Here is a 22,750-nt window from a genome sequence, read left to right as displayed (position 1 = left end):
TTTATTCATTGTTATTTTTTATTCTACCACTTGTCTGCCAGTTTGTAGTATTGTGGTGGCTTTTGTGTTGCTGTGATTTTGGAAGCTGTGCCATCTTTAATGTACTGTATTATGGACATTTTTTTCTTTTATTGATGCACTGTGTGTTATTTATTGTCATGTTTTATTACTGCATTCCTATAGATATTTATCTTAAAATTCCAATCAACTCAGGGAAAATAGGTAGAGATAAAGACAGCAACAACTTCACATTAAATTTCAGCATGTACAAGAACACTTTCAAATAATGCACACACACACGAGGGGACTTCAAAACATTTGTGGAAAAGTCCCATCATTTTTCAACTCTAAAATTTTTTTGTATAATGGGAAAAATTATAGTATTCAGAAAGTGACAGAATATTACCTGAGAAAATATTCTGCTGTCTCACAATATTTGACTATATAAACTTAACATGACTATGATATGTTTAGCAGAAAATGAAGTTAAATTATATGCTTATTACATTCTAATTCATGCGACCCTTTACATATATTGAAAATTCTTGCATAGTATTGTACAAATAGTGGTTATTTGACTCCATATCAAAATGTTAATGCCTAAGAAATCGATTAACCATGGCGTGGCCTGTTTGGATGGCTACGTAGACACAGGTATCACTCTTCCAAGGCTGTGGCCAGATGGTGGAAAAGCATGCTATCAACCAAATCCTGGGGTTATTTTATGATCTGAAATGAAAGTCACAGTAAAATCTTAAAAATATGCTAAATCAAACCAGATGTAGAAAGATTTTGTTAAAATGTCAAAGCAACTGTAAAGGACTAGTTCTGTTATTATTTGAATAATAGTCAACTTAAGGCATTAAAATAACATCAGTATTGAAGTATAACATAAACTCTTCCAAAAGCAAAATAAAATAAAGCATAGATTTTATATCATTAATAGAAGTCTGACCCATTTTATTTATTGTAATAAAATTATATCCTACCACAATTTCCTCAAATTCTTTATATTACTTTTCTTTATTGACCACATTAATACAGAATACTGTTAATTTCTAGATGGTTTCATTATATATAGTATGTATGACTTTTGAAAATGAAAACATACTGATTTTTTAATTTTTGATTAGTGTATTTGTCATAATTTCCTTAGGGTATCTTCTGTGATTGTCAGCATGCAACCTTTATGATTTAGAAATTTGGTTACTATTATCTCTGTTCATTTTCTAGGTTGTTGTTATTGTTGTTAGGTGCCATATAGTCAGTTCTATAGCGATGCACAGAATAATGAAACAGTGCCTGGTCTTGTGCCATCCTCACAATTGGAGTTATATTTAAGCACATTTTTGCTGCCTCTGTGTCAATTCTTGGTGGAATTCTTCCTCTTTTTTGCTGACCCTCCACTTTATCACATGTGATATCCTTTTACAGATCCTTCCTGACAAAAATGTACAAAGTGTGAGAGACAAAGCCTTGACATCCTTGCTTTTATTTATTTATTTGTTTTTTCAATTTAGTACCACTGGCAAAAAATAAAAAAAAAAACAACAACTATTTATTAAAGTATATAGAGAACACTTGTTTGCTTAAATTTTAATACTGCTTTACATGTTTTCTTTTTGGGAAACAATTCCTATTTTATTTATAACCAAAAATTCCAACTGATTACAGATTTATTTAATAGTCACTCGCCAAATACACAGTTGATCATCTCGAGGTGAAAATACATCAAAGGAATATGTACAATTATGTTGTTGTTGTTGTTAAGTGCCGTCGAGTCGGTTTCGACCCATAGCGACCCTGAATAGGGTTTCCGAGGCTGTAAATCTTTACGGGAGCAGATCGCCTCATCTTTCTCCCGCGGAGCAGCTGGTAGTTTCGAACTGCTGACCTTCCAGTTCGCAGCCCGATTCGTAACCACTACGCTACCAGAGCTCCTTTATGTACAATTATAGAAGTTCTTATTATACGTGTAGCATGGAAGATATACTTTGAAACAACATTTAATACTTTTTACATATTCTAGAAGACATTCAAATGAAGATAAATAGATTCTAATTGGTTGACAAACTGTTCTGGTTCTTGAGGTCCTTTGCTTTATTTTTTGTGATCAGAAAATCCAAAATTATTAATGTGGAATTTCTCATCATACATTCATCTAAAAACACAGTGAATAAATACTTATAAAGGGAGACTGTATGTTGGTTAATTTGTATATTTTATATTTTAAAACACTGAATGTTTTAAAATTGGGAATGGTGTGTGACAAGGTTGTGTTCTTTCACCATTCTTGTTCAATATGTATGATAGCAAATAATATGAGAAGCTGGGTTCTATGAAGGAAAACGTGGTGTCAGGATTGGAGGAAGACTTATTAACAACCTGAGATATGCAGATGATACAACCTTGATCGCTGAAAGTGAAGAGGACTTAAAATATTTACTGATGAAGATCAAAGAGCACAGCCTTACATATGGATTACAACTCAATGTAAAGAAAACAAAAATCCTCACCACTGGACCAATAAACAGCATTCTTATCAATGGAGAAGAGATTGTGGTTGTTAAAGACTTCATTCTTCTTGGATCAACTATCAACACTTGCGGAAGCAGCAGTCAAGAGATCAGACGACGTATTGCATTGGGCAAATCTGCTGCACAGGAACTTTTTAAAGTATTGAAGAGCAGAGATGTCAGCTTGAGGACTAAGGTGCTCCTGACCCAAGCCGTGGTATTTTCAATAACCTCATATGGATGCGAAAGCTGAACAGTGAATAAGGAAGATGGTTGAAGAATTGATGCCTTTGAGTTGTGGTGTTGGAGGAGAATACTGAAAGTGCCATGGACTGCCAAAAGAACCAATAGATCTGTTTTGGAAGAATTGCAACCAGAGTGCTCCTTGGAGGCCAAGATGGCTAGGCTTCGTCTCTCCTACTTTGGACACATTGTCCGGAGAGAACAGCCGCTGGAGAAGGATGTCATGCTGGGTAAGGTGGAGGGTCAGAGATAAAGAGGAAGACCCCCAACGTGATGGATCAGCCAGGTGACATCATTGATGGCGTCAAGTGTGGCAACGGTAGTGAGGTTGGCCCAGGATCAGACATTGTTTCGTTCTGCTGTGCGTGGGGTAGCTATGAGTCGGTTCTGACTCGATGGCACCTGACAACAACAACAACATATCCAATTAATTGAGTGCTGGGGAAATCTGCTAGAGAAAGAAAAAATTCAGGGGGGGACCATTCTCCCAGTAATTTAAATCCAGTAAACAAAATGAAAACAAACAAGCAAAGTAGTTGCAAAGCCCCATGATGCTATTGACACCCTTGCTTTTAAGGAACATTCTGATCATACTTCTTCAGAGCTATGTTTGTTCTTCTTGCAGTTCATGACAGTTTCAATATTCTTCTCCAACCTCATAATTCAAATGCATCCATTCTTCTGTGATCTTTCTTCTTTATTGTCCAACTTCCACATGCATATGAGGTGATTGAAAATACTACATCTTGCTTCGGGCACATGTTAGTCCTCAAAATGATATCTTTACTCTTTAACACTTTAAAGAGGTCCTTTTGGGGGCAGGTTTGGCTAATGAACTATGGCCTTTGATTTTTTTTACTCCTGTTTTCATGAGCATTGATTGTGGATCTAAACAAAAATGAAGTTTTTGACAAATTCAATCTTTTCTTAATTTTTCCTGATGTTATTTATTGGCCTAGTTGAGAGAATTTTCATTTTCTTTATATTGAGTTGCAATCCATACTGACTGCTTTAGTTTTGATCTTCATCATTAAGTATTTCAAGTCTTCTCTACTCTTCCAGCAAGAATGTGCCATTTGCATACTGTAGGTTGTTAATGAGTCTTTCTCCAAATCTAATGCCATGTTCTTTTTCATGTAATCTAGTTTCTCAGATAATTTACTTGGCATACAGATTGAATAAGTTATGTTGAAACACTACAACCACAGCACATACCTTTTGCTGATTTCTAGCAATTAGATATCCCTTTTCTGCTAGAACAGCTGCCGCTCAGTCTTTGTACAGTTTCCTCATGCTGTAATTTATTATTCATAAATATATAAACTTCATGGTTATGTCAGTATAAATTGTTCTATGTGATTTGATTATGAATTTTTGCTTTAAGAAGTTGATTTCTAGATTTTCTGGGAATCTCATAAATGTCATTTTAATTCAAAGGTGTTTTTTTTAATATATTGACAAAATAAAGTCGATATATGGGTTGCATTTTTCTGTTGTATATTTAATTGTGTTCATTTGTTTTCATTACTACTACTATGTTGTTGTTGTTAAGTGCCGTAGAGTTGATTCTGACCCATAGCAACCCTGTATAGGGTTTCCAAGGAGCAGCTGGTGAGCTTGAACCACTGACCTTGCAGTTCAAATGACTTTGCAGTCTGACGTATTAGCCCATAGTAACTAATAAATCATACTGACCAAATAACATGTTAGAATCTCAGCCTTGCTAAATTATTCTAATGGATGTGTTCAATTTCTAGTTTTCTAAAAACTATAAAATTTCATATACTAAATTATTAGTATTCCAATTTAGACATAGCATTTTCATGTAAAAAATAAGCACATCATCATATATTGCCTAGACTCTCCCCTATCTCAGGGTTGTTCAATGAATATGAAATTAAACTAAGAGAATGAAGACTCGTCAACTAAAGGCAGTATAATTCCACATTTTTGACTGTCTGGAATTCCTGTTACATGAATAAATTAAACTCAGATCTAATTATGATGTTTCTATGACAATGAGAGTTACTTTTGCTTTAGCTACATTGTTGTTGCTGTTTTTGTTACGTGGCATCAAGTCTGTTCCAATCCATAGCAACCCTGTGTAAGGTTTCTGAGGAGAGGTTGGTGAGCTTGAACTGCCGACCTCGTAGTTCAAAGCAACTTTGCAGTCCAGCATGTTAACACACAATGCCATAGTTTTATTCCAAACATTGTAATACAAGTGCATGTGTAATTTTAACATAATTGGAAACCTAAAAGAAGGTTTAATAAACTGATCAGTTACATATTTATTAATAACTATTATGCATTTCAGATGGCTGATCACACTGAAGTGATGAAAGGCATTCATCAATATCCAGGCATTCGATATCCTGTCCTTACTCCTAATCTTCAGGGTTTTCATCGTGCTGTAAGTGTGTGCTAATTTTTATAAAATTAGTATGTCTTTTGTTATTTTAAAGATCTTTACAAAGTGAAAGCATGTTAAATGCCACTGGCTTATTATCCTGCATAGATATTATAGTTTGTGTACTAGCACATGAAGATGAGTAACCTTGTGGTACTATCAGGTACAAAAGCACTCCACATAAATATATCTTTCCATTTATTCTTCCAAAATTGAAAACATAAAAGTACAAGTATCCTTTTTGATTAAATTTCTTTTTAAAGTGGATTTTCCTGCTTAATAGGAAATAGAGATACTTAAACATTTCTGGCAGTGTTTCGTTCTGCTATGTATAAGGTCACTATGAGTTGGTACCAACTCGATGGCACCTAACAACAACAAACATTTCTCACTGCAGTACTGTAATTATTAATATCATTGAACTGGATAATTATTTCTGTAAACTTTATCCCTGTCAGCTTTTGTTGTTGTTTCTTTCATTCTATACGAAGCTAGGCGTTGACATTTTATCCATCTCTGATATCTCCCCGTACCTCTTCTACCTTGTTTCTTCCAATTTTCTGTTACACAGAGATTTATATGTACGAAAGCTTTAATGATTGCTCATAGAGAAATATGAATACACTTTTGAGAAAAGGCTTGGGGTACTATGCTTACATGATTTTATTATAAATGTTTTACAGTAACAATTTCTTGTATCAATTGTCTGTTGTTTTCAATTCCTGATTTGAAATGCTGGAGTGCTAGATGGTATATCATTTGTTAGTAAATCTCGTTAGAGCTATTTGTATTTTTTTCTTTTGTTCAAATTGACATAATTTTATTTGCTTCTAGAAAAAAAAAAGAGACAGAAGCATTTTTAAAAAGTTGTAAATTTTGTTGTCATCCAATACCATCATAGTAGGGAATATTTTCACCTGGAAAGACCCTTCAGGAAAAATAATCCATGAAATGGATCAAATATTGGCTTATGCTCAACACACAGTGCTAGAATTGGTGCTACCTCTTTTAAAAAGCCACAGTTTTCTCATCATTACAATGGACATAATACTTGATTTACAAGGTTATTTGTCGATTAGAAATCAACATGTAAAGTACTAACACATAGTACTGGCACATAGCTGTTGAATAATATATAGATATACTTTTCGATTTGAGAACTAAAATATTATTTGGAATAGATGAGTAAAGTCAATATGTTTAAATGTTGGAGAGAAGATGATAGAATAACATGCTTTTTCAGTTTATTAATAGAACATCAGAGATCGCAGGGAACATAGGCACAGTGTTAGAGATAAATTAGCAGGGGATATTAAAACTCCAGCTGAAACACTTAGAAGCCTGATATTGTGGGAAAAAAGGCCACTGGAGAAGCTTGGGGGAAGGAGTAAAGTTGATGACAGGGACAAAAGAGAAAGTTGATTTGGTTCCTATTTTGGAATTAAAGACAGACAAAGGGATTAGAGAGGGAGATACAGTATGGCTTGGCTATAACAGTCAAGGTGTGAAACAATATGAACTAGGTTAAGAGATAGTAAGAATATATCAGGCAAAATTTGAATGATAGATTTGAAAACAGTATTTGTTAGATGATGGGAAGAGAAGAAAAAAACAAAAAGAATATACTATCCCATGTTTCAATAATTGATTTTAAAATAGTGTTTTTCGTAGATTTTAAGAGACTGCATTGTGGTATCTAGTGTTTTACATGTTGTTGTTGTTGGGTGCCATAGAGTCAGTACCTACTCAGTGACCCTATGCGCAACAGAACGAAACACTACGTCACAATTGTCGCGCTTGAGCTCATTGATGCTGCCACTTTTTCAGTCCTTCTCTCTGGGGGTTTTCCTTTTTTTCTCTGACCCTCCACCTTACCAAACATGATATCCTTCTCCAGTGACTCGTCCTTCCTGACAATATGTCCGAAGTATGAGAGGCAAAGTTTGGCCATCTGGCCTTCCAAGGAGCACTCTGGCTGTACTTCTTCCAACACAGATCTGTTTGTTTTACATAATTAGGATTAAAGTATTTATGAAGCTAACATGTAATTCAGGAAAGGCAAAATTAAATTGGAACAGCATCAATGTATTTTCTGTGCCACATAAATTTATGAGTATTGCAACTTGTGGAATCATTCTGTTATAAAACATTTTACATTTCAAAGGTATGTATGTGAAACGATGAAATGAATCTAATTTCAAATCCTAAGGCAGATGTTAAAGAGTACAAATACCATTTACAGTTTAAAAATGATTGGATTTTGCCTTTATATTTTTCAGGTTGCTGCAGGAGCCACTGAGATATCAGTGTTTGGTGCTGCTTCCGAATCCTTTAGTAAGAAAAATATTAACTGTTCAATCGAAGAAAGCATGGAGAAGTTTGAGGAAGTTGTTAAGTCTGCAAAACACATGGGTGTTCCAGCAAGAGGGTACTTAAGAATTCGCACAGATTCTTTCTATTTTGTTTGCTTCTATTGTATTGTTAAAAGCTCTTTCTGAAATATTTAGACATTATTTAGTCAGTTATAATACTATACGTAGGGTATCTTACTTGTTTGGGGCCATCATTATATTGTCACATCTTGTTAGTATCAGTTAATGATTGTTAGAGTTATCAAACTTGAGAAAGGCATAATGCAATTGAGATAAGAGGCGTTATCATGTACATGATATTATTAACCATTTCATTAATACTCAGTGATCCAAATGCAGCCCTAGAGTGAGCAGATAAATTGGTCTAAACTCATAGTAGCTGTTGGAAAGGAATTATTAAATGTTTATTTTAGTAGATTTCACTGTTGTAGTTTTTAAGAAGCATAACAATTTTTCAAAGAAAATTTCATGTAGAATTTCAGCAAAGCATGGTCAGAAGTTCAAAACCACCAGCTGTTCTGAGGGAGGAAGATGAGGCTTTCTGCTCCTGTAAAAATTTACAGGTGCAGAAACCCTGTATAGGGTCATTATGAGTCGGAACTGACTCCACAGCACATAACAACAACAATGTAAAACATAAAATTAAGCCCTTGATCTGCACTGGAAAGTTCAACCCATCAATTCACCCATTCAGTCTCCCCCTCACAACCTGACATTCTGCCTTCTTTGTGCGACCTCAAAGCACCCTGTCAACATTTCCTCCCTGTGGTTACCCATGTACAAATATCCTCTTTCAAACTCTTATTTATTTGTGGAATATATAAGTCTATATATCCTACTCTTCTCCCATTCCCCTTTAGCCTGTGTTCATATATCTACTCACAAAAAACTGGTTGTGTGACATATCAGTATTTACCTGTATCCCCCTTAACCCTTGCATACCTCCCTGTGTCTTCACCTGCCCTCATTATTTTTCTGCCAACCTCCCTCTTCTTGTATATTGCCTTCTCCATCACTCCGAGTCTACCCTCTAGCCAGTGAATTACTCTCCCTTTCCACCCTCCCCTGATAACCAAAAAAGAATGTTTCTTTTAGTATGAAAAGCTTTGCTTGAGTTTTAACAATAGTTTTGACCTTTTTGTGATAGACTGATTTCACTCAGTATAATGTCCTCCAGGTTCACCCGTTTTATGAGGTGTTTTTCTTCATAAAATTAATCGTCATACTTCAACATTGCATAGTATTCCGCTATGTGTATGTACTGAAGTTTGTTTTTCCACTCTTCTATTGATGGGCGTTAATGCTGTGTTGACCTAGCCTATAATTTTTACATAAGCAGATCACCGGGTGTTTCTCCCTTGGACCAGCTAGGTGCCTTAGGAGACTAGCACTTATCCACTGTACCACCAGAGATCTCCTTCTTTTACAAAATCATTTTGTTCTTGTTGTGCTGGTGAGCCAGTTTCATTCATTACTACCCTGTTTAGGGATTCTAAAAAAGGTTGGTGGGTTTGAACCATCAACTTTTTAGCTAGCAGTCTAGTACTTTATCCTACAGCCACACACCAGGGCTGTAATCATCTTATCTCTCTATATAAAGCATTATTGTTGTTGTGTTTCATCTTTTCGGCCCCAATTCATAGTGTAAGAAAGGTGATGCTTCCTGCTTCTGTAAATATTCACAGCCTTGGAAATCCTATACAGGGTTGCTATGAGTTAGAGCTGACTCACTTCAGGAGGAATTGACTTGATGGTAGTAGATTCAGTATTTTGTTGTTAATCAACTAAACTAGTTTCCTTTGAGTTAATTCTAACTCACAATGACTCCACATCTGTCAGAGTAAGATTGTGTTCTTGGGTTTTCCGTGACTGGTTTTTTGAAGTAGAGCATTGGGTGTTTCAAGGCAAGCTTCTAACTTCTGGGTTACCAGTTGAATGTATTAGCAGTTTTCACCTCCCCACACAGAAATTCCCAATAGATCTAATAGAAGATCTAAATTACCTTTAGTCTCTATTGTTAAGTGTTGCGCCCCAGGATAATGTGCTGGACTGCAAGGTCAGTTTGAACTGCAAGGTCAGAACCGACTTGACGGCACTCAACAACAACAAATCAATTTTTAAAAATTCACTAACCATGCTACATCTTAAAAATTCTCCAGGCTTTGTTCAGCAGGCTATAATGGATAGGTACAAAATTAACAAGAATTGACACACAGAAAAAACAAATCTTTAAACTACGATGGATTCTTACTGAGTTATGTGATATACACTGAAGTCCTGATGTGGCGCTGTAGGATAAGTAACCGACTGCTAACCACAAGTTTGGCAGTTCAAACCCACCACCTGTTCCTTGGAAACCCTATACAGGGTTGCTTTAAGTTGGAATTGCCTTAATGGCACTTAACAACAACAACGTACACATGTATTTTTTCCCATGCAGATTGTATTCGTTTGGAAAACAATTCTTGAATTTTCTAAAGTATGTTTCATTTTAGAGCTATGTTTTTCAATAAGTGAGTTCACTATTTATTTTGTACATTTGAAAATAATCCTCTTCCTCCCCTACATCTTTACAGAGTTTTAATTATTTTTTCTGGCAATTTAAATTTGAGGTACCCATTATTATAAGTCATAGGCCTCTGGTACTTGTATACATAAAAAAAAAAAAAGAAAAAATCCACGCTCAACTATTTGGAACTGCAATAGATGTGTCAGCGTATCTTACTATATCAACAGCTGCATCAGTATGTACTTAATCATCTTTCAGAAAATTCATGTTGTCAGCTGTCAGACTTAAAGGGCATAAGGCAATAGACATTTTATAAATGCACACTTGTTGTTGTTGTTAAGTGCCATCGAGTCGGGTCCGACCCATAGCGACCCTGTACAGGGTTTCCGAGGGTGTAAATCTTTACGGGAGTAGAAAGCCTCATCTTTCTCCCGCGGAGCGGCTGGTAGTTTTGAACCGCTGACCTTAAGGTTCGCAGCCTGATTCGTAACCACTACGCTACCAGAGCTCCTTAAACTATTTAAATCTTTATAAAAATAGAGAATATTCATATAGTTTAAATTGTAGCTTTTATTAAGTTATGAAAACTATTATTTGTTTCTCCCACTCCCCAGCACACGCACATACACATACATGTGCATTTTTCATACATGCTCCATATTCTACGTATTATTTGGGACATATGCTAGAAAGATACCATGCCAAATCAATGATGTAAAGTACAGAGTCAGTTAACTATTGCTGTATATACACTATGAAATGCCTGCATTTTGGACTTATTTCTTTAATATGTAATTCACATGACATATGGAGAAAACAAAATCTAGGTTATTTTTCTAACATCTCTCTCCATTGGAAAAGATAAGGCAAAGGGAAATGAAAACATCTGATCAATGTGTTTATTTTCTAACCTCTTATCTGTGGCATTTATTGAAAGAAATTACTATCAGTTTTTTATGAACCTTTCAAAATTGAAATGCCTCAAGACATGAACTGTTTTAGTTGATGTTAAGTACTGTTGAGGAGCTCTGGTAGCGTAGTGGTTACGAATTGGGCTGCGAACCTTAAGGTCAGCGGTTCGAAACTACCAGCAGCTCCGCGGGAGAAAGATGAGGCTTTCTACTCCCGTAAAGATTTACACCCTCGGAAACCCTGTACAGGGTCGCTATGGGTCGGAACCGACTCGACGGCACTTAACAACAACAACAACAACAAGTACTGTTGAGTTGGTTCTGACTCATGGGAACCCTGTATAAGACTTCTGAGGAGCAGCTTGTGGTTTAGAACCTCTGACATTATGGTTCATAGTGCATTAGCCTGCAGAGCCACACCAGGACTCCATAGGATTATTTATTTTAAAAGTGTCAGTAAGGTGACCTTATTAATTTTGTTGTTAAAATAATTATAAATGAATACGCTTACAAGATAATCAGGTATAAACCATGCATAAACCACAAAAACTTCTGTTGCATAATTATGTCATGGTTTATAACTTTAGGCCTAGAATCATTTGACCCATAGTTGACCTGAAAGTCTCGGCATACTGAAGGTTGAAAGTAGTGTGTTTTTTAATATTTTCCAAATTACTCATCTATTTTTTTTTAAAAGAAAAAAACATGAAATGCAAAAGTGCTTAGCTGTGAACCAAAGCGCCAGAAGGTTAAAAAAAATTCTCAGAAAAAAAGGGAATATGCAAAGTAACTGACTCCAGAATAAAAGGCAAATAAGTAATAAAACTAATTTAGACAGTCATAGACAACTTTTAGAAACAGAAAGACAGTATCTGCTTTATTTTAGTCATAACTTCTTTGTAAAGTTTGGTAAATATTTCTTTGTACTTAGCAGATGTTAGGAACCTTGGTGGTGTTATGGGATAAACACTCACTCGGCTGGCAGTTCAAACCCTCCAGCTGCTCCACAGAAAGAAGAGGCTTTGTGCTCCCGTAAAGATTTACAGCCTCAGAAACCCTATGCAGAATTTCTATGAGTCTGAACTGACTCAATAGCATGAATGGGTGAGTTAGAAGTCAGAGATTCATAGAGAGAAAATAAAATAAGAATGAACATTTTACTTACTTCTTAATTTACTATCACCCTCACCACCTACTTTTTTTCTTAGCCAAAATCAATGAAAATTCAATTTGAGTTCAAAGCCTTCCCAAAAAAGATGGTTGCATGGTTGCCTAACTGTATTATTGGAAGCTTTTAAGATAGTAATCACTGTGAATTCTATGAAGCAAGGTCACGTTCTTCCTCTTCTAAAGGTCACTTTTCACTTTAATGTATGGCTTTCATTTTGAAACATGATTTATAACTCAACCTATATATTTAAGTTCTTTCAACCTGATTGCTGAGTGAGCTAACCGTCTAGGTCATGTCGCACTGACTTTGTGTTTCCTAACTTCGCTCTTTCATGCAGAATGTTATTATGGGTGCTGTCCCGACCCTAAAAGGAATAGCAGTCCTATTAAGTGAAATAATGAACTCTCTTATTTAAGGCTCCAATTTTTAATATAGCGACTAGCAGGCAGTGTTTTTCATGACAGAAATAACAACTAGTTTATGTTGATTATTTGCCCCTATGCAACCCATTTGCACATATGGCACCATCTCCTTAAAAGTGGGCAGCTACTTACTTTCTTTCTGTTCTGAGTTGTATTGCTAAACTGAGGCATGCACGTTGGCCTAGAAGAGCACTTGACTCCATCATTTACCAAAATATGATCCCTAATACTATAAAAATGAGATCTCTGTTAAAGCTATTCTCCTCCCATTCATATGGTTTCTTTGAAGGGTCATACTTTTTTAAACCTTCTTGTTATTCTAGCAATACCAGGAGTAGGAATAGCATATACCCAACAATAGGTAGCGTAGTGGTTACGAATCGGGCTGCGAACCTTAAGGTCAGCAGTTCGAAACTACCAGCTGCTCCGTGGGAGAAAGATGAGGCTTTCTACTCCCGTAAAGATTTACACCCTCGGAAACCCTGTACAGGGCCGCTATGGGTCGGAACCGACTCAACGGCACTTAACAACAACAACAACAACAATAGGTAATATGTGTAAGTTGTGTTTGTTTAGTCATTTAAATAGCCTTCACATAGAACTCTGAAGGAAAGAATATCCTTTGTCATTTCACATGAAATTAGCAAAAATACTCTTTTAAGATAGATTGTTTTTTCTGCTGTATTCTTTCGTATCTGGGCAACACATGTAATGTAATTCATATAAATAATTGCCATAACTAAATGGTGTTACAAAGGTGTGCAATGAATTCAATACAAATGAATTCAATACCATTTTGGTTGAATGGTATATGTTCTTAGTATATATAGGCACTTATAACTAGTCCAGGTGTGGTGCTGTGGGTTAATGAGCCAGATTGCAACGCTGTTTGAACTGCAAGGTCGGCAGTTCAAGCTCACCAGCTTCTCCTCAGAAACCCTATACAGGGTCGCTATGGGTTGGAACTGACTCTATGGCACTTCTCAACATGCTTTTTCTCATAGCATATATTTTATGCAATACCAAAGTAGAACAAGTATCCAGCAAGTTAACTTAAGAAGTTTAAATATGAAAAAAGATTTGTGCATAATAAAAAATGGATTGGATATTAGAAGTCTGTCATTGGTGAGGCAAACTTTTCTATTTTTCAGTGGAACATTTGAAATAACCACAAATTTACAAACAGCACTTGCGAACTATTTTTATTTAAATAACACTGCTCATATCGGCACTTAACAACAACAACATATTTGAAATAAAAGCATAAAAGATATATAAGGGAAGTGCTCTGACAAAGTTCAAAAATACTGAAGAGGTACGTAAATGTATGTTTTTTTTCCTTGATAATTCAATAGAAATAAGACACCATGTTGCACACTCATTAATTACTTCGACAGTGAATCGTAAACGTATTCAAGAGAAAATATAGAGAATGAGTTGAGCCAAACTCTGAACTTTGCCTTAGAAAGTATCTACCCAGGTTTTCTCAAAGTGTTAGTCAACACGGTCAGTGGTTTATTACATTAAAATAAGAGAACGATGGAGGGAGAAGAAGGGCCCCATTCAAAAAGCTTTAGACATCTAGACTAAACAAGGGTAAGCAGGTCCTCTAAAAATAGGACTTCTCTGCATTGGCTCAGAGGAGAACTGTGTTATGCTGGATTTCCCAACTTCACTAATTTCTGGAATCATCTTTTTAGCAGTCATCTCATTTAGAAGTAGTCTGCTCCTCTCACTCTGGAGGCATCAGTCCAGTCTACAGATGAAGTAGCTGGAAGCTGGAAAATTTGAATGACTTGGAGTAATGTGATAGATTGCTTTTATATGGCTTGTTTATCCATAGCCTTGCAACTCGCACAAATGATAGGATTTGTTGTTGTCAGGTGCTGTTGATTCACTTCTGACTCAAAGCTACCCTATGCACAACACAACAAAACTTTCCCCAGTCGTTGGTCGTCCTCACAATTGTTGTTACATTTTAACTCACTGCTGTTGTCACTGTGTCAATCCATCTCATTGGACTTCTTCCTCTTTTGGGCTGGCCTTCCACTTTTCCATGCATGATGTTCTTCTCCGGGAACTGGTCCCTCCTGATAACATGTCTGCAGTAGGAGAGATGAAGTCTTATCACCCTGGCTTTTAAGGAACGTTTTGGCTGTACTTCTCCTAACACAGATTTGTTTTTTCTTCTTTTAATAGTCTTCCTCAAAACCATAATTCAAATTCATTGATTCTTCTACAGTTTTCCTTATCTAAATTCACATACATATGAGGTTATTGAAAATATCATGGTATGGGTCAGGAAAACCTTAGTCCTCAAACTGACGTCTTAGCTCTTTAACACTTATAAGAGGCCTTGTGCAGCAGGGATGCCTAATGCAATATGTATTTTGATTTCATAACTGCTGCTTCCTTGAATGTTGGTTGTGGATCCAAGTAAAATGAAGTCTTATTTTGAGTATCTTTCAGCACTCTATCTGACAATATTCTGTTACTATTCATGTTTGCATCTTCTGATACTATATCTGAAAATGTTTCTTTGTGATTCATTGACTAAATATTCAGAAGTACTCCTCGTCTCCTTCCTCCTAGTCTTTCTTAGTCTGGAAGCTTCACTGAAACTTGTCCACCATTGGTGATCTGTTGGTATTTGAAATACCAGTGACATAGTTTCTAGCATCACACAAGCCACCACAGTACAACTAGTAGAATGATAGGGAGTGACTATGTAAATGAGGTACTTGTGACCCACCGAGGGGATTAGATAGCTTGCTAATGATGCAAATCTGGTACATTACACCATTGTAAGCAAATGAGGTGTGTGGAACCCTAGTGACGGAGACTGGTTAATTTTGCCATCCCACTAGGCTTAAAAGAGAGTCCACTTTAAAGCAGAGAGGGGACATCACTACCACCAAAGAAGAAAATATGGGAGCAAAGGGCATTATTTAGACCCTAGGTCCATGTGCTGACAACCTTTTAGATTTAGCAGACAAACCTATAACACTATAGGTGGCACAGGATGGTAAGAAACAGCATCAAAACAATGGTCATTGGAAGCAGAACCAGGAGACTAGCATTAAATGACATAGTGGCAGTCCTGACTTATGAAAAAAGGTTGATGCAATTGGCCAGCAGAGTGAAAAGAGCTGAGTGTCTTGAGGCAAATGGCTTTATGATAGATTGGGGTACCTTCAGACACTTGTTTCTAAGTTTGCCAATCCATGGATCAGGATAGCTGAGTGTCTTCAGACAAGAGACATACTGGTAGAGTGGGGTGTCGCCAGGCAATTATTAGTCAATCTCAAGAGCATTTTAACTTGTCCAAATGGAAGAGGCCAATCTGAGGAGCCAACTTGCTGAGAGGCTGTAGAATCAGAACTGGACCACAAGTTCAGCAGTTCAAATGCAGCAGCTGCTCCTTAGAAACCCTATACTAGGTAGCTATGAGTCAGAGATGACTCTAAGGCCCTTGACAATAACAACAACATTGAAGTATGCATATAGGAACTGTAACATATAAGAACGCTGTAGTGAGATATTTGTTTATTGAACATAGGAAAGCAGATAGCCTAATGCTGTTAATTTTCAGGTCTCTAAAATTTAACGATATCATTAAAAATTAGAATCTGGCTAAAAATCAGGAAATATGCAGCTCTGAAGAAAGGTCTCTTTAGCTACACTGATTTAATTTGGGGAATCCAAGAAGAATATTCTGTATTTAATCGCACTTTTCAAAAGGAAAGATCATGTCACTAGTCTCTTCTGAAGACCAAACATGATACTTGAGTATGCGGTATACCACAAACATTATCTGAGATGTCTGGACTAGATCTTTGGGACCTGATGTAGAAATTGAGTTGGGTGTAGTTGGCAGTAGAGGGAAGTCTTCTATGCAGAGCCCAATATGGATTGCCTCCATGGAGAATTTACAAATATGGGTTGGGCTAATATCTCTGGTAGTGTAGTGGGTACGAATCGGGCTGCGAGCCGCAAGGTCAGCAGTTCGAAACTACCAGCTGTTCCGCGGGAGAAAGATGAGGCTTTCTGCTCCCATAAAGATTTCCAGCCTCGGAAACCCTGTACAGGGTCGCTATGAGTTGGAACCGACTCCACGGCACATAACAACAACAACAACAATATCCTTTTAGATTACTATAAGGATATGATATATAAGTAGGAAAAAGGTCAATTAGTTGAGTATTTGACCCAAATACATCATTTTAGAAAGCAAAAGCATAAAGTTCAAATAAGACAGTTGATAAAGTGGAAATGCAAATAAAGCAGAAAAGCATATATAGTTTCTTAGGTTACCTCGTGCTGCTACAGCACAAATATTACCAGCAGGTAGCATTAGAGAACAAAAATTTATTTTACAACAGATTTGGAGGCTAAAAGAGCAAATCAACATCCTGGCCTATTGACTGTTTCATTGTGATAGCTCTTGGTGTTCCTTGGTTCCCTGGCAAGTAGATAATCCTCCCATGGTATTCATCTTTGCCCATGTGTGTTTCTGTTCATTCTCATTTTAAAACTCAGAAGTAATTAGATTTAGAACACATCCTAACTTGCAGGGTCTAGTTAACATAACAAAACTATTTCCAAATGATCATATTTACATAGAAGGGAGAGTCAAAAATTAACCACACTCTGGCTGTAGAATTTATTTTAATCAACTTTTAGAAAAGTTTTTATTGAAACTTTTCTAAAATGTTTTGACGTAATCTCCTTGCTTTTCATTACACTTTGTCCATCTGTCAACAAGTTTTCATATTCCTTTATTTAAAAATGTTTTAGGTTGAGCTATGAGCTACAAATGCATTGCTGTCTTCACTTCTTCATCAGAGATGAATCTTGGTCCTTGAAGGACTACTTTCAGGGGAACAAACAGGTAAAAGTCTGATGCAGCAAGATCAGGATGCTTTATCACCTCCAACAATGTTTTTGCAGTGTCAACAGTGTGGGCAGAAGTGTGAGGACGTGCATCATCATGCAAGATCACAAAGCCCTTGGATAACATTTCTCTGCATTTAATCCAAAATTTAGGCTTCAGCTCTTCAGTGAGCATCTCACTGTAAGGAACACTGTTGATTGTTGAACAATTTTCCTGAAAATGTTCCAGTACTGGCCGTTGAGAATCACAAAAAGCTTTAAGCATCAATTTTCCAGCTAATGATTGACTTCTGAACTTTTTCTTGGTTAGCAATTGAGAATGTTTTCATCTCATACTCTGCCTTTTAAAGTAACTTTTACCTTCCTTCCAGTATGGGTCCAAATTTTGTTTGCAGATGTCCCAACCACTTCTCTTTACGCTCTTTCATGACTTGCTTTGGTACCCATCTTACACAAACTTTGAATCCAAAGTCTGTTGTAGATTATCTCATAGGCAGAGCCATGGCTGATATGCAAATGATTTGCCACATAATCTACTGTCACTCGTCTATTCAACAGAATCATTTTATGGGCATGCTCAATGTTGCTATCAGCTGTGGACATGGATGGACATTTTAATATAAATGGAGTGCAGATAATTTTTGACTCATTCTTGTATATGTTGTTGCTTTTGTTACATGCTGTTGAGTTGGTTCCAACCCACAGCAACCCTGTATAGGGTTTCCAAGGAGCAGCTAGTGAGCTTGAACCACTGACCTTACAGTTCAAACAACTTTTCAGTTTGTCGCATTAACCCACAGTGCCACACTAGGATTCCATTTTTGTATATTGGTACTAGGATAGCAGTGCAACCCATAACATGTTTCAAAGGGGGTGAACAGAAATAAGATCTAAGTAATACTTATTTAGAAACTAATTTGTAACCAGTTTCTTGTTCTTATTAAGTAAGTGTTGTGAATTCTGTTCCAACTTGTAGTGATCCTCTATAGGGTTTCCTAAGGCACCTAACAACAACAACCAGGCTTTTGTTTAGCTGTCCAGCGTCACACCAGGACCCCGTCTATATCTAGTTTGACATACTTCCCTGGACCTAAGTTTGCATTTCAAGTGGGGATTTCATATCGCCATTGATTCAGACAGTGCATACTCTTCTAGTTGGACGACAGATTTCGTTCTTAGCCTTGTTCAGCAATTTACTTGTGTTCTATACATTTACTTGTGTTTGCTATTTATAAAATGTGTTCATTGTACAGATAACAGGATTTTAGGCAGCTCTCTAGCACAGCATATTATTAATTGTTTTATGTACTACCTTCTCCAAGAATGTACTGCTGAAGTTACTTAAGAAATTTTATTTCAACCAGCTTTAATATATCCCAGCCTGAATACACGACTTAGTTTTTAATTTCATCAGTAACCAAACAGATTGATTAGGTGACTTATTGGTGACAAGGTGTGTTTTAGACAAACCTTCAAAGCATAAATTTAGTGTAAATAAGACAAATTTGGACGACATTTTCTATTTTGCCTTGTAAAAATTTTGCAACTTTATTTCTCTGACAGATTTTCTTATTATGTTTATAAGACAATTTCTCTGCTGCCTCACATGCATATATATATAGGAATAATGTTAGTATGTTAAGCCAGATATATATCTCTTGTTGTTGTTGTTGTTGTTGTTAAGTGCCGTCGAGTCGGTTCCGACCCATAGTGACCCTGTACAGGGTTTCCGAGGGTGTAAATCTTTACGGGAGTAGAAAGCCTCATCTTTCTCCCGTGGAGTGGCTGGTAGTTTCGAACCGCTGACCTTAAGGTTCACAGCCCGATTCATAATGTTGTCAATTCGATTCCGACTCACAGAGACCATGTATAGGCTTTCTGAGGAATGACTAGTGGGTTTGAATCACTGACCTTGCAGTTAGTAATTCAATGCTTATCCTCCAGTGTCACACCAGTACTCAGGTTTATCATTATTACATGAAAAGTATATTTTAAACTTTGCACATAAAGAACTTGCTAGTTACAAAGAAGCTCTGGTAGCGTAGTGATTACGAATCGAGCTGCTAATCTCACGGCCAGCAGTTTGAAACTACCAGCTGTTCCATAGGAGAAAGATGAGGCTTTCTGTTACTGTAAAGATTTATAGCCTCAGAAACTCTGTACAGGGTCATTATGAGTCAGAACTGACTCCATGACACATAACAACAACAACAATAGTAGTTTTATGAGAATAAAAGGCAGCCAGGCATTGTAGAGTGAATCTGAGCAGCATTGTTTCTTGAGATCAAAAAGCAATGTTTATTTTCATATCATCAGCAGTGATTAAATACATTCTAGGATCTAAAAAATCAATTTTGATTGACTTATTAAAAAATGACTGCCATCTTGTATTGCTTATGGGTTGGCGTATTCTACAAAAGTACATCAAATCAGATCCTATATTTAAATATGTTACTTACTGTAATGAACATGGCACACCACCATTTCAGTATTCCTGACATTGTTTTTTTTCTTATAAGAATAAGCAGTAGTTAACTGTCCATCCTGTGTTAATGACTTCTACACAACACTTTTACTTTCCCTTTCTGTTCCATTTTTATAGGGAGACTGGGAAACCCAGGATGGTGGTGGGAAGGCTTTGATGTGTTAGAAGCTTTATCATGACTCTGGTTTATTAGAAGAGACTGCTAATGACTTGAATATCTCAAGCCTGTTTTTCATAGGAATGATAACTGGCTTCGAAGAGCATAGATAAACAATTCACATATCTATCTATAGGATATAGTACATGGTTCTTTTTGTTGATTTTAGCAAAATGAACTTCAATATTGCTGGCGATTCCTTCATTAACTTTTCATCCTAAATAATGTTTAGAAAATGGATTCCAACCTCTGGTTTCTCAAATGTATGCTGCCATTTCTGGCTATAGGATTTAGAACATAAATAACCTGACTCTAGCTGTACATCAGGAGTCCTGGGGTATAGATAAGTCACTCTGTAGGAGAAGGATGAGGTTTCCTGCTCCTCCAAAGATTTGTAGTACCAGTGCAAAAACCATGTGGAAGTCACTTCTGACTTCCCCTAGATTTAAAAGGGTGAAAGAGAATCAAACTCAAAAAGGCTGATTCCTATGAAGTGGAGGTCAGATACGCCCCTCCCTAAAACCTTGTGTACCCTTATCTGAAACCAACCATCCCTCCCACAGTACTCGCTGCTTCACATCTCAGTTCAATAATCCATTGCAAGGCCACACAAATCATAATAATACTCAGGATTATGGGGTTTCTTAGGGAAGTGAGCAGGATACCATTCAGGATGCAGCAGTTTTCCGAACAGAAACACCTCTTGCTGCCATACTGCAGACATGCCTCATTCTTGTCTTCAGCTTTTCAGCCTTGTGGCCCCTTGGCCTCTGCCCTTCTTGGGTAAGTATTGCAAAGCTCTTTTAGCTAGTCTATCAATGCCTAAAAGGCACATTCTACAAGGCAATCTCCTATCCATAGACACTCATGAGACTAATACCTGCAACTGCTCCGTCTTTCCATGCCATTACCACTGCTGTCAGTCTCTTTTCTAAGTAGGAATCTCGTGCTCCACTCAGGTCTTCCTTCTTCATTGCCCTGGGATCATCTGGTCATGCTTCTAAGATGGTTCTTTTTAAACTTACCTGGATAACAAAACTAACCAATCCCAGCCTTAAGGGCCCTGATCTTATTTGCATGGCCTCACCCAGTCACTTGGTGGGAATTTAGAAGACGTTAGAGAGACAAGCCATATTAAGGAAATTCAAGGTACCATACTGGAAAACCCTATATAGAGTGGCTATGAATCACAACTGACTCGGCAGTACACAACAACAACAACAGCTGTATATTATTTTAAAGATTTTAAATTTCATAGAAAATTATTCAAAAGAGAATGTAATATTGTAACTAATCCATTAATTCATCGTATAAATATTAGGTATTTGTTTTATGTAATGCAATGTCTTGTGATATTATGTGGAATTTGAGAATGAGAACGCAGCCGTAACTTCAAAGAGTTTCCTACAGACTGGGAAAATAAATTAGGCACAGGAATTATTCTATTTTTGAAGGGTAAGTACATTAAGAGAATACAGATTCAAGTTTAAATATAATTATATTAAATTCTTTGGGGTGATTTGGAGAAAGTGTCAAAAAAATTAAGTCATTATGTGAAAACATTATTAGAAATAATTGCATTTTTAGGCAGAACTACAAGCAACAAAAGCATAGTGAAGAGAGATTTCTAGACACGTTTCAGTAACAGAAGTTTTTTTTATTGGAATATGGGGTTTTTGAAATTGTGTAGTGGAAAAAAAGGAGTCCTGGCATAGAACTATAGGATAAGCACTGGACCACAAGGTCAGTTTGAATTGCAAGATAGGCAGTTCAAACCCACCATTCGCTTCTCAGAAACACTATATAGGGTCGCTAAAGTCGAAACCTACTTGATGACACTTGACAACAATAGTGGACAAAGAATCTTTAAATTGTGAAAATGCTTAACTGCTAAGAAAAGATAGCAATTCAAGTCTACTCAGAGGCACCTCCGAAGAAAGGGCTGATGATTACTTCTGAAAAATCATTTCAGTTGATGGAGTTACCATGAGTTGGAGTTTACTCAATGGCAACTGGTTAACAGAAGAGTGGTAGGAAGTTAGACCGGAAGTTTCATCATTTATAAAACTTTAAAATCATGTTTATTATGTATACAATGGCAAACCATGAAGAATTTTAAAACTAGAAAATAATGTAATCAAATCAAAGCTCTAGGATGATTGCTACATTTTGACATCAGAAATTACAGTAAAATTGAGTGGTGTTGAGTAGAGGTATGGAGAGCTGTTAGGAGAAATGTACAGCTGCCTTAGCAAGAAGACTCGTCATCTTCTCTAAAAACTTGGACTGTATGGAAGAATCAGACATGCTTGGTTATTGAATAAGAAAGATCTCAAAGTGGCCTTCCAGTGTTTCAGCAGGATTGACTCTTAGAACGTCTATACCATTATAAAAAAGAAGAAAAAGACTCAGGGAGACGAGCTTGTGCAAAAGAAAAAATGATGAGCACTGTTTCAGACATATTGAGCTTAAAATGCCACATGAATATGCTTGTCAAACAATTAATTTGTAATGTGTATGAAAAGGTTAGGAGTTGATCCAAGAGTCATCTGTATAATTATAAGAGCAGGATTATAAGGGTCTAGTAATACAAACACATAAATACAATGATTTTTAAAATAATAGCTCATGAAAGAAAGGAAAGTCTCCAGATGTCATTTA

At 36.5% G+C, this 22,750-nt stretch overlaps 1 protein-coding gene across 3 annotated transcripts in view; it reads left to right on the top strand.

Annotated features, from left to right (window-relative positions):
* Window positions 1-22,750, top strand: part of HMGCLL1 (3-hydroxymethyl-3-methylglutaryl-CoA lyase-like 1) — a 212,849-nt gene that overhangs the window by 96,460 nt on the left and 93,639 nt on the right. Inside the window, exons 4-5 of one of the 3 annotated variants that reach the window (XM_006835728.1) lie at window positions 5,077-5,172; window positions 7,449-7,597. The exons of 1 other annotated variant lie outside the window; for it this stretch is intronic. In XM_006835728.1, coding sequence (XP_006835791.1) covers window positions 5,077-5,172; window positions 7,449-7,597 — 245 coding nt within the window. The remainder of the gene's footprint in view (window positions 1-5,076; window positions 5,173-7,448; window positions 7,598-22,750) is intronic. One more of the 3 variants, XM_006835729.1, reaches the window with a different exon arrangement.

The sequence above is a fragment of the Chrysochloris asiatica genome, unplaced genomic scaffold, assembly GCF_000296735.1.
Source record: "Chrysochloris asiatica unplaced genomic scaffold, ChrAsi1.0 scaffold00019, whole genome shotgun sequence".
Lineage (NCBI taxonomy): Eukaryota > Metazoa > Chordata > Mammalia > Afrosoricida > Chrysochloridae > Chrysochloris > Chrysochloris asiatica.
Note: the sequence above shows the minus strand (reverse complement) of the source record. Positions and strands in the feature narration are given on the sequence as shown.